This window comes from Protomyces lactucae-debilis (genome assembly GCF_002105105.1).
Source record: "Protomyces lactucae-debilis strain 12-1054 chromosome Unknown BCR37scaffold_8, whole genome shotgun sequence".
NCBI classification, from domain to species: domain Eukaryota; kingdom Fungi; phylum Ascomycota; class Taphrinomycetes; order Taphrinales; family Protomycetaceae; genus Protomyces; species Protomyces lactucae-debilis.
The window spans coordinates 99,636-109,631 of NW_024468000.1; the positions used below are offsets into that span (position 1 = coordinate 99,636).

A 9,996-nucleotide genomic window follows, 5' to 3' on the forward strand; every position below is an offset into this window, starting at 1 on the left:
GTCATGCTAGACATGTCTAGAAAACTTGGGATTGAAGTGCACTACACGGGATTTGTTGCAGGCTCGCTTCCAGCACATCGTCTCATTTTGCATCTCTCACAAAAGCAAGAGATGGATGAGGAAGAGTATACATTTGAGCAAATGGAGATATTCATGAATGCGCTGTATGAAGCCTACTTTACACATGGCAAGCATCCATCCAGCGTACAGACTCTGGCCACATGTGTCGAGAAGGCAGGTTTCCCCATGACGCGCTCACAGGTCGCAGCATTTCTTGCAAGTGACAAATTGCTCAGCGAGACAAAGGCGATGGTAGCAGAGCAAGAGTTGAACGACGTGACGGGTGTCCCTCACGTCCGTATTGACGGCCGCAGACGTGACTTGACACTTGTTGGTGCGAAATCAGTGGAAGAGTATGCAGCAGCTTTGCGTCAAATCATCAAAGAATTCAACTAGAATGCATTGTTCCATGGGTACAACAGATGCGTCGTTCTCAACACCGCAGGCGGTGTCGTGATGTCTGATTGCCAACCTTCAGGCAGATGCTGTGTGTTCGCACCAGGTGCAGAGGTTATTTGTCGATATAGACACGACATGTCCCGCAAGACTGTCGGCTCTGACCGAATACCAAAGAGACCTGCTTTGCTACGCTTGACTTTTGCCAGAATGATATCATCAAACAAAGCGATACTGCCATGTCCAATGGCCACTTTACAACGAGCATCAATGAAGCCAGAAAACAAGCTCGTCTGGCTGAAGCGGTCCAGGAAACTTTCCGCGTGTCGTGCGCAGCCCAGCTGCGCAGCAGTATGTGTCAGAAAAGCTTCTTTATCGAAATGAAAGATTTGCTCTCGGTCTCGTTGCGTGCGTATGCCAAAGACTGTAGGCCGCGTACTCAAGCGATAATCTCGCATAAGTGTTGCAAAGGATCGCAGAAAAGCAGCACGGACCTCGGCACTGTCAAAGGCTGCTGGTAGGCATGGTAAGCTAATATCATGGACGTGTTTCGCAGCCACTAGAAGACCACAATGCAAACAGGTGTAGAATGGTCCATCGATCGGTTCAAGTGAGAATGCGCATCGCTGGCCTTTTGCCTTGTTGGTCGCGGTAGACTGCCGCATCTGGTGTCCCTCGCGATGCACAATCAAGTTGAGCGCATTTGAAGTGTGCAAAGGCTGCTGGTAGTCCTCCTTGATTGATGGCATGGTTGAGAAGAGAGTGGATGCAGCATAAGCTGAGGCTGGTGGCTGCATACTGTACATTGTATGCAAGCCACGCGACGTGATGGATGACTCGGGGGACGTCTCTGAGCTGCCACCCGAGTCGTACAATAGCAAATCGTCTATGCTAATGACGCTACCACGGCGTCGACTCATGGACGGAAAGTTTGAGTGGTGCATTCTTCGCCGATTTGAGTCAAGGCTTCCCATCATGGTTGATACTGAGCGAGTGGCAGTACTTGTGCGCTGCACAACTTGAAGTGGGCGTATTTCATGCTTTGCGAAGACATTCAATGCTGGCGGTGCACCTTGTATGGTGTCTTCACTGGCGTATCCTCTGTTCAGCAGCAATGCATTCAATTCACTGGGACCGTCTGTCTTGCAAGCACCGGGACCAAACACAACAGAATTGTGTGGGTATGCATCGATGCAATATGTCGGCGGCCCATAGGGAAGCTGATAGACTGAATGCATCATGGATGCTTGTGACAGCAGCGAAGTGAACTTGCGACGAATGCCACTCGGCAGTTCGGGCACTGTTCCATCGATCGTATTGTTGTCGAGGTGGCAAAGGACGACATCACTGCCAATGGGGTATTCGATGTTCGTCCAAGCAGCATTGATACCCATGATGTATGGTGTTGGTGCTTCTAATCCTTGGACCAAGCGTCTTGGCAAGACGGGTATAAAGACGCCTTGCCACTCGAATGGCCAAAGCAACGAAAGCAACCCCTGTGCAGCAAGAGACAGCATGGACGTATGCGCTGAGATCAAGACAATGCGACTCTCTAGCAATGCAGCTTCGCATAGCTTGACAATATTGATAATGGACAAGGCACGAAAGAGTGGATACAAGTCAATCCTTCTACTGCCTGGCACCTCATTTGCTGGCTCTCGAATGATGGACAGAGTCGTCGTGCGCATTGGCAAGCTGATCCTCGACTGGCCAAGCGGTGGAAAGGGCGTTTCACTCAAGAATTGAACAATGTACCGTTCCAGTGGCAACAAGGGTGCCTCCGTGTGTGTTGGCAATGGGACGTGCTGCAACTCGTTGGGAAAATAAGAAGCGCAGGTTGCAAGCAGCCAGTCTCGCCATGTCCGTTGGAAAGCTGCCTCTTGACCAAGGACACCGTATGCGCGTGGTGCCCAATACACGGCACCTTGTGACATACCATCCATACGCAAGGGTTTGAGCATCGACGCGTACATGGCGATTTTCTCTTCACATTCTTCAATGGTGTCTGCCAGTCGTTCTCGCTCAATACTCGTCGCTTGAGCAAGTCGTAGGAGCAGCTGGCTGAGTCGTGCTCGTTGCTCTGCAAGTCGGCTCGAAAGGCTTGAAGCGAGTTCCTTATCTTCTTGTGAGAGATGAGCCTGTTGCCAGGCTTCGCACGCTGCTTCGAGCTGCTCGGCTTGTGCGTGTGTGACCTGGACCCAGAGAATAATACAGGTTCCGTGGATATGCTCACCAGATGCTTGTGTTAGGGAGAATGAGTGCCAAACTGCATTGGGTCGTTCTTCAGAGAGCTTGATGTTCATGTCATCCGGGAAGACAAACATGGGCAGGTAGTCGGGAAACGATAGGCGATTACAGTCGAACAAGTCTGGGTATCGTGAGAGGAGCTTTGGTGGATATTTTTTGGATACTGTCTAGTCAGTCACTGTATCGAAAGCATAGACTTACACGGATGCAATCCCTCTGCCTGCATCGTTGACTTGCGATCGGGAATAACATGTGCATAGCCAGATGCCGTCATTGGTGGTGACGGAGCAGTATCAGATGATCCCTCGCTGTCTGAAGCCTGCCGTAGCGTCGTCTCATCCAAACTGCTGCATGAATCGTCGTCCTCGATACGAGCAGATGAAATGGGCAGATCGAGGGGCCTCAACTCAAAGGTATCGTCTAGCCGCGTGAGTATTTGGAAGAGCACTTGCTTTTGCTCTGCTGTATCCGGCCGATTGTCCACTACTTTGCGTACTGCCTGAACCCTGCCTTTGGTGCGCAAAGTCTTTGCACGTCGTGTCGCAGCATCCCTCGACCGCGTCTCGCTCTTGTGATCAGTGAAGTGATAGTCTTCAGGCAAGCCGGCAATGAAGAAGTGGTCGGCAATGTGTGGCATCGCATAGACAAAGGGCTCAGCAACAGACTTTGGCCCTTTGGAGCTATTTGTGCGTTACAAAAAAAGCTTGCCTTGACCCCTGAAGTGCCAACTTCGTCGCAATGCATGCGTTGTCGAGGAGCAAGGAAGCTGAGGTTAATACGGATGTCGTCTCGCTCCTGCAGTCAGGAGGAGCGTGAGCTACTTGGCAGTTATCCGACACAACGGAAGGTCTTACCTCAAGACGTCTGTGCGCGGAGCCCTGATCATGAAAAAAGCTTAAGCTTAAGACAACGGCATCTGCGTCGTGACCAGGCTGCTTACATGAACTACAAATATCCACTAGCGCTTGACAATCGTCACAATGTCTTCATCCTCCAATTGATGTGTAGCGCCGACCTTTTGCGGCGAGTGTCGAACACTCGTACCCCAAACGTAAAAATGGCGAGACTGCTTGAAGATACTTCTGTGAATGGCATTGCAGAAATCTTCCATGCCACAGGCTGTCCGCTTGAGTACGACAGGATCAGAGTAGTCGGGTTGCTTGCCCTTGGGCTTTGTGTAGATGCGAACCAAATCAAGGTATCGCCACATCGTGTCCAGCAGTTCATCGTAATTCCAGCCTTCTTTCGCACTGATGGGAACACAGTGTTCAATACGGTAAATCAGATCCAGCTCTTCAATGGAGATTTGATCAATCTTGTTGAGCACGTAGATGCATGGCATATAGATGCGGTTGCCTTCAATCACATCAATCAGCTCATCCACTGTTGCATCGCATCGGAAGGCAATATCCGCAGAGTTGATGCGGTACTCGCTGCAGACAGCCTTGATCTCATCTTGATCAATGTTGGTAAGCGGCACCGTGTGAGAGATGTTGAGTCCTCCACGCTCCTTCCGTCTGAAGGTGATATTGGGCGGTTGCTTGTTAAGACGAATGCCAAAGCCCTCGAGTTCCTCCTCGATAATCTTCTTATCCGTCAATGGTTTCAATACATCAAGCACAAGAAAGATGAGCTGACAACTGCGCGCAGCAGCAATGACTTGCTTTCCACGACCTTTGCCGTCCTTTGCACCCTGAATAATGCCCGGCAAGTCGATAATCTGGATCTTTGCGCCATTATGGTGTAGCACACCAGGAACAGCAGTGAGCGTCGTAAACTCATAATCTGCCGCTTCTGAAAAGGTACCCGTCAGTTTGGACATAAGTGAAGATTTGCCGACACTGGGGAAGCCTAGAAAGCCGACGCTAGCAACACCTGTTCTTGCCACGTCGAAGCCTGCACCAGGGCCAGATCCACCTGCTGATGAAGGATTGATGAGCTCACGCTTGAGCTTGGCGATTTTGGCTTTGAGCAGACCGAGATGCTTGGCTGTGGCCTTGTTCTTTTGCGTCTTGGCCATTTCATCTTCGATGTCTTTGATTTTATCCCTGCGTTGTTAGTATTGTGATTTGGTCGCTAGGTACATACGCTGTTGTACTCATCCTGAAGGTTGTGCGCAGTCGATGCGACTTGTCTCCAGGCTGCTATTGTCTGTCAAGTAAACCTGATGCAAGTAGCAGTTGATGGAGTCGCCAGAAATTTGTCGCATGCCGACAACTGCGCGAGCTGTGGCCACCAGACTGCCATCAGATTGGCTCGTGCAAGATAGCTTGCAGACGAAGATAATGCTAAAAAGGTAGCCCTCTAGATGCCGAGCCAGCTTCTCTCCCTCTTCGGGCCGTTACCTGCTCGTAAGCTTGAAGAATTTGTACTTTCGCTACAAGCGCTCGCTGGTACACACGTTCAGCAGTTCAAGACGTACACACAAGTCTTGAAGGATGAGGCAACGCCGAGACCTAGTGACTGGCTTCGTCTCAGTGCGAGTGTGCCTATGGATGCTGAAGATGCGTCATGGACACAGAAGGCTACATTGTGGGTTGAGCTTGAGCGTACAAGTTGATGCTAATGCGTAGCTCTATTGATATGATTGATTCGCCAGAAATGGTCAAGCGGCCCGTCACTGTGCGTACAGTGCATCATTGTCCAGTGTATGAGGGAACAGCAGACCAGTTTCTTGCACAGTTGGGATTCAAGCATCACTATGCCTACATCGAACAAGGCTACCGACTCACCCTGACTCACCGGTTGACGGTGTCCATCTATCAAGTCTGGAAACCGCTCGAGCACTTGAATCCCGTGAATGCCACGCTGGTTGGTGATGAACAAGTCTGGCTTGTGCAGTGTGATTTCACGACGGGTAAAGCAGGGGATGTGATGGAGCTGAACAGGGGCGTTGCTGGGCTTGTTCAATTTCAGAGAGAGGTTGCAGGGTATGTGAGTCTGCAGGCAAATAGCGAGCAACTGAGGTAGACTGCAAGTATACACCTATAGATTGACAGCAGCACAATGAGTAGACACAGAAGATACGTGTGACTGCTGTCCCAAAGAAGCAGGTGGATCGGCAAGCCCGAGAATTGAAATTCGCTGAGCAGAAAGCAGTAATGCCAGTAAAGGTAGGGCTCAGTGAGGTGAGATGAGCAATGAACACTCAGGCAAGACGTGGGATGACCAGTATTCGCGCTTCTCTCCCGCCATATCAGGCCTCACTACCCCAGACTACTCCTTCACCTTGACACCCCCCAGACATTGACCTGCCCCATTTGGCTTGTTTGCTGCTACCTAGCTACTGAGTATCACCTCAACTAGAAACGACCACTAAGCTTATCGCTCGCTTGTGCCAAAATATTCCCTCGCTATCAATCGCTGCTACCCCGTGTCGGTCGCATTCGATAAGACAATCCAGCTCCTATAAACCCTTTGGTCCCCGCTTTGCAACGCTCATTGCCCGCGTCATTCCGATCATCTAGGGGTCTTGCACATCTACAAAAGTAATCATGTCTTCACATGGCAGCATCAACGGTACAGGACATCCTATCAATACAATGAATTCTTCAAAACGAGACTACGTCGCTGGGCAGGATGTTGAAAAAATGGATTCGCTAAAGCAAGGCGAAATCAGAGATGGAACGACACACAGAGGCCTGAAGAGTCGTCGTATGTCTTTGCTACGGCCCTAAGTACTCATGCTGACAAGCTTTAGATGTTCAACTTTTAGCCCTTGGAGGTATGTATTCCTCACTTCACCAGCACTGGCTTTCAGTCTTTCTATGAACGTGTTCTGACTCCTAGGAACTATCGGCACGGGTCTCTACATCGGTTCAGGCCGTGTACTCGCCCTTGCTGGACCAGCAGGCGCCCTCTTGAGTTATCTGTAAGTTCTGATGCCTTCTAAAACAAGTCGCTCATCAACAGTGTCATCTCCTTGGTCGTCTACTCCGTCATCCAATGCATGGGTGAAATGACCACTTGGCTACCGATTCCCGGATCTGTGCCAACATACACGCGAAGATACGTCGATCCCAGCTTGGCTTTCGCGTCTCAATACAACTTTTTCTATGCCTTTTCCATGCTTGTTTGTGCAGAGATTTCAGCTGCTTGTCTCATCATCAACTACGTATGTTGTTTCCTTTGACAGTAGAGATGCTAACGAAAAGTGGATCACTCCAGAACAACTGAATGCACGACTTTCCTTACCCAACTGACTTTTGCTAATAACAGAACGGCGTGTGGATTGCCATCATCCTTGTGACCATTACTGCGCTGAACATGGGAGCTGTCAAGTTCTTTGGTGAAGCAGAGTTCATCTTTGCATCGCTCAAGATCCTACTCATCATCATTTTGCTCCTGACTTCCTTTGTCATCGGTCTTGGCGGAGGACCAAAGGGCGACCGTCTTGGCTTTCGGTATTGGAAAAATCCAGGAGCCTTCAATGCGTACATTGCAACAGGCCCATGGGGAGAATTTCTTGCCTTTTTCGCTTCGCTCGTCAGGTGAATTAACCACCTTCTCAAAATCACTTGAGGCTAATAAACAGTGCCGGTTTCTCCTTCGTCTTCTGCGACGCCCTCCTCTGCATCGCTGCAGGAGAATGCGAAAGCCCTCGCCGAAACGTACCTAAGGCAACACGTCGTTTTTTCGCTCGTCTCATTGTCTTTTACATCTGCAGTATTTTGGCCATTGGGTGTGTTGTCATGAGTACTGACTCACGACTCTTATCCGGTACTGGCAATGCAGCCAGCAGTCCGTTCGTGATTGCCATCAAGAATGCCGGTATCCAGGGATTAGACCATTTCGTTAATGCACTCATCTTGACGTCAGCATGGAGTGCCGGCAATGCCTTCTTCTACGCTAGCTCGCGAACCCTTCACTCTATGGCAGTTGAAGGCAATGCCCCTCACTTCCTGAAGAAGTGCAACAAGAATGGTGTACCAGTGTATTGCGTTGCTGTTGTCTTCTGCATCGGGCTGTTGACCTTTATGAACGTCTCGCAAGGCAGCGCTACAGTCTTTGCTTATTTTGTCAACTTGTCAACGATTAGTGGTTTCTTGGCTTGGATGTGCTTGTTGGTCACGTACTTGCGCTTCAGAGCTGCACGTCAGGCGCAAGGCATCTCAGATGCAGATTTGCCATACCGCTCACCCTTTCAGCCATATTTGGCATGGTTTGGATTGATTACAATCTCCATCATCACTCTTCTTAATGGGTTCGCCAACTTCACCACTGGCAACTTCACCATCTCTGGCTTCTTGACAGCATACTTTGGCATACCCTTCTTTCTGGTGTTATACGTGGGTCACAAGATTTACAGTCGCATGAACGGCCTACCAACGCAATTCTACATTCCTGCGGGCGAGATTGACTTGCATACGGGTAAAGCAGAGATTGACTTTGATGAACAGAATGATGTGGAGCGTTTGCCACGTAACACGCTTGAGAAGGTCTGGTTTTGGATTGCTTAGGCGGACGTGCCTCTGCCTTTGTCCGCTAAAGTGGAGCTCTTTCGTACTATATGACATCTACAAGTACATCATTGCATCTTTCTTCTGAGTGTTCAGCCTTTGGTGACTTTTTGGTATAGCTTTGTGTAAGGCGAACGAACCAGGCGCTATAGCTCGGGCTGTCTCTGGCTGCATGGACGATGTCGCATTTTAGCGCAGGAGACGTTGCTCTGCCTTGCCGAGGTCTACCATGCCAAACCTTCCTTGAGGTAGACATGGTGACGACGGACAAGTGTAGTCCATGTAGAAGTAGACTAGCTGTCGCTCTTTCCCTGTCTTCCCATCTGACTTCCTCTGGGTACGCAACCACCAGACCAAGACACAAAAAGCACACACAAGAGCCATCCCTCGAGCAGCCATCTTCGCGGGTGCCAGCTAGCCCGGAGCGCAATGGAGTCGCCAATACACTTCAACCCCTTCTCGCCCTCTGCAAACTCGCGTACCAACAGCGCCGGCGTACATCACTCAAAACGCCATTTTAGCGCCACGTCGCCCGTTTCACGAGGTATGCCCTCCTTTACATCTTCCTAACGTGCTAACCAAGCAGCAGGTAAGCGCAAGAGAAGCACAGACGATGTAGACATGGAATGTGCGCCGCATGCGCATACAACAACATTTTCGCCCAGTAACAAGAAGACGCGCAATTTGCCTGTTGGCCGGCCATTGCCATTGCCTAGGCTGCTCGATAGTCTTGATCGCGAAGGTATGCGGGATCTTCTCAAGCATCTCTGTGAACGGCAGCCTGGTCTTTCATCAGAGGTTGCCAAACAGCTCCCACGACCAGGCGTGCAAGCTGCTTTACAAAGTCTACAACAGCTGGAACGACACATACAATTGGCATTTCCTTTCGGAGGCGACATTAAGGGTGAATATGCCTACAATCGCGTCTCACCTGCCATCACACAGCTTTTGGAAGCACTCGCGGACTATGTCCCAAGTTTCCTGCCACCGTACGAGCCACACGCCCTTGATGCGCTTGCATTTTTGGATGGTGCAACAGGCATCATTGCTCGATTGCCAGAATGGCACAACATCAACCACATGCTCTCGAAACGGCAAGCATTTGAAGAGATGAATGGTGCTTGGACTGTTGCCTTTGCGGAAGCTGCAAAACGCGGTGGCGGTGTCGCTGCACTTGGATACCTCGAGAAGCTCAGAGAGTGGAATACGCTCTCCGGTGGGCTTCTTGGCGAAGCTGTGAGTGCTGCGACGCAAGCACTAGAGTGGACGGTGGGTATGGCGCCTGCACAGCAGCAGCCCATGCAGACCTGGTCGCCGCATGGAACATATGCTGCGGCTGGCTTTGGTTTTGGGATGCCATGCTAGGCCACGATCTTCTGCTATGCTCATGCAAGCCTTTACGACATTGATGCAACTCAAACAACAAGACGACACACACATTACTTGGCGCGTTTCTCTCATTCATTATGCGACTTCTTCTTTTCTTTGCCGGGCCTTTCTGGATATCACCTCATTCCATAGCTCAAGCCTCAATGCACTTCATTAGCCTTCCAGTGCGTTATGTCCCAGCCGCCTTTTCCGCTGCACGTCGTGCATCTGCGTCTGCTTGCTTCTTCCTCATAATCTGCAACAGTCAGTGTCTGTTATTCAGACTCACAAATATACCTCTGCATTGCTCTCCTTCTCGCGAGCGAGTGTTGTGCCACCCTTCTTATTGCCCTTGGCGGCGTCCTGTAGTTTCTTCTGGGCCTTCTCGCGCGCCTTCTCGCGCTGATTACCACCTAGACAAGTCAGTGTCTCCTCTGTATAGTAATGATGACTTACGCGTCATGCT

At 50.3% G+C, this 9,996-nt stretch overlaps 6 protein-coding genes across 6 annotated transcripts; 3 read left to right on the forward strand and 3 right to left on the reverse strand.

The window, feature by feature from the left end:
• Nucleotides 1–21: 21 nt before the first annotated feature.
• BCR37DRAFT_291164 (AEX-3 domain-containing protein) lies at nt 22–3,500 on the reverse strand. The gene is made up of 2 exons (XM_040866863.1): nt 2,905–3,500; nt 22–2,866 (listed from the first exon to the last, which is right to left on the reverse strand). Exons 1-2 carry the CDS (start codon nt 3,338–3,340, stop codon nt 453–455), a joined length of 2,850 nt encoding a protein of 949 aa, XP_040725635.1. The 5' UTR covers nt 3,341–3,500; the 3' UTR covers nt 22–452.
• On the reverse strand, nt 3,418–5,005 carry BCR37DRAFT_291678 (developmentally regulated GTP-binding protein 1). The gene is made up of 2 exons (XM_040866868.1): nt 4,792–5,005; nt 3,418–4,751 (listed from the first exon to the last, which is right to left on the reverse strand). Exons 1-2 carry the CDS (start codon nt 4,803–4,805, stop codon nt 3,662–3,664), a joined length of 1,104 nt encoding a protein of 367 aa, XP_040725636.1. The 5' UTR covers nt 4,806–5,005; the 3' UTR covers nt 3,418–3,661.
• BCR37DRAFT_379004 (Med18 protein-domain-containing protein) lies at nt 4,915–5,733 on the forward strand. The gene is made up of 2 exons (XM_040869167.1): nt 4,915–5,235; nt 5,277–5,733. The coding sequence occupies exons 1-2, from the start codon at nt 5,012–5,014 to the stop codon at nt 5,671–5,673; spliced, it is 621 nt and encodes a 206-aa protein (XP_040725637.1). The 5' UTR covers nt 4,915–5,011; the 3' UTR covers nt 5,674–5,733.
• A 512-nt stretch (nt 5,734–6,245) lies between these two features.
• On the forward strand, nt 6,246–8,162 carry BCR37DRAFT_402487 (amino acid permease/ SLC12A domain-containing protein; the record flags this gene model as incomplete). The annotated part of the gene is made up of 5 exons (XM_040871915.1): nt 6,246–6,357; nt 6,493–6,574; nt 6,616–6,817; nt 6,922–7,193; nt 7,238–8,162. 5 exons carry the CDS (start codon nt 6,246–6,248, stop codon nt 8,160–8,162), a joined length of 1,593 nt encoding a protein of 530 aa, XP_040725638.1.
• Nucleotides 8,163–8,400: 238 nt separating this feature from the next.
• BCR37DRAFT_379006 (Cut8 six-helix bundle-domain-containing protein) lies at nt 8,401–9,943 on the forward strand. The gene is made up of 3 exons (XM_040869168.1): nt 8,401–8,704; nt 8,747–9,786; nt 9,828–9,943. Exons 1-2 carry the CDS (start codon nt 8,592–8,594, stop codon nt 9,525–9,527), a joined length of 894 nt encoding a protein of 297 aa, XP_040725639.1. The 5' UTR covers nt 8,401–8,591; the 3' UTR covers nt 9,528–9,786; nt 9,828–9,943.
• On the reverse strand, nt 9,721–9,993 carry BCR37DRAFT_392419 (uncharacterized protein; the record flags this gene model as incomplete). Its single annotated transcript, XM_040871152.1, has 3 exons — nt 9,721–9,786; nt 9,828–9,943; nt 9,987–9,993. 3 exons carry the CDS (start codon nt 9,991–9,993, stop codon nt 9,721–9,723), a joined length of 189 nt encoding a protein of 62 aa, XP_040725640.1.
• Between the last annotated feature and the right edge of the window lie 3 nt (nt 9,994–9,996).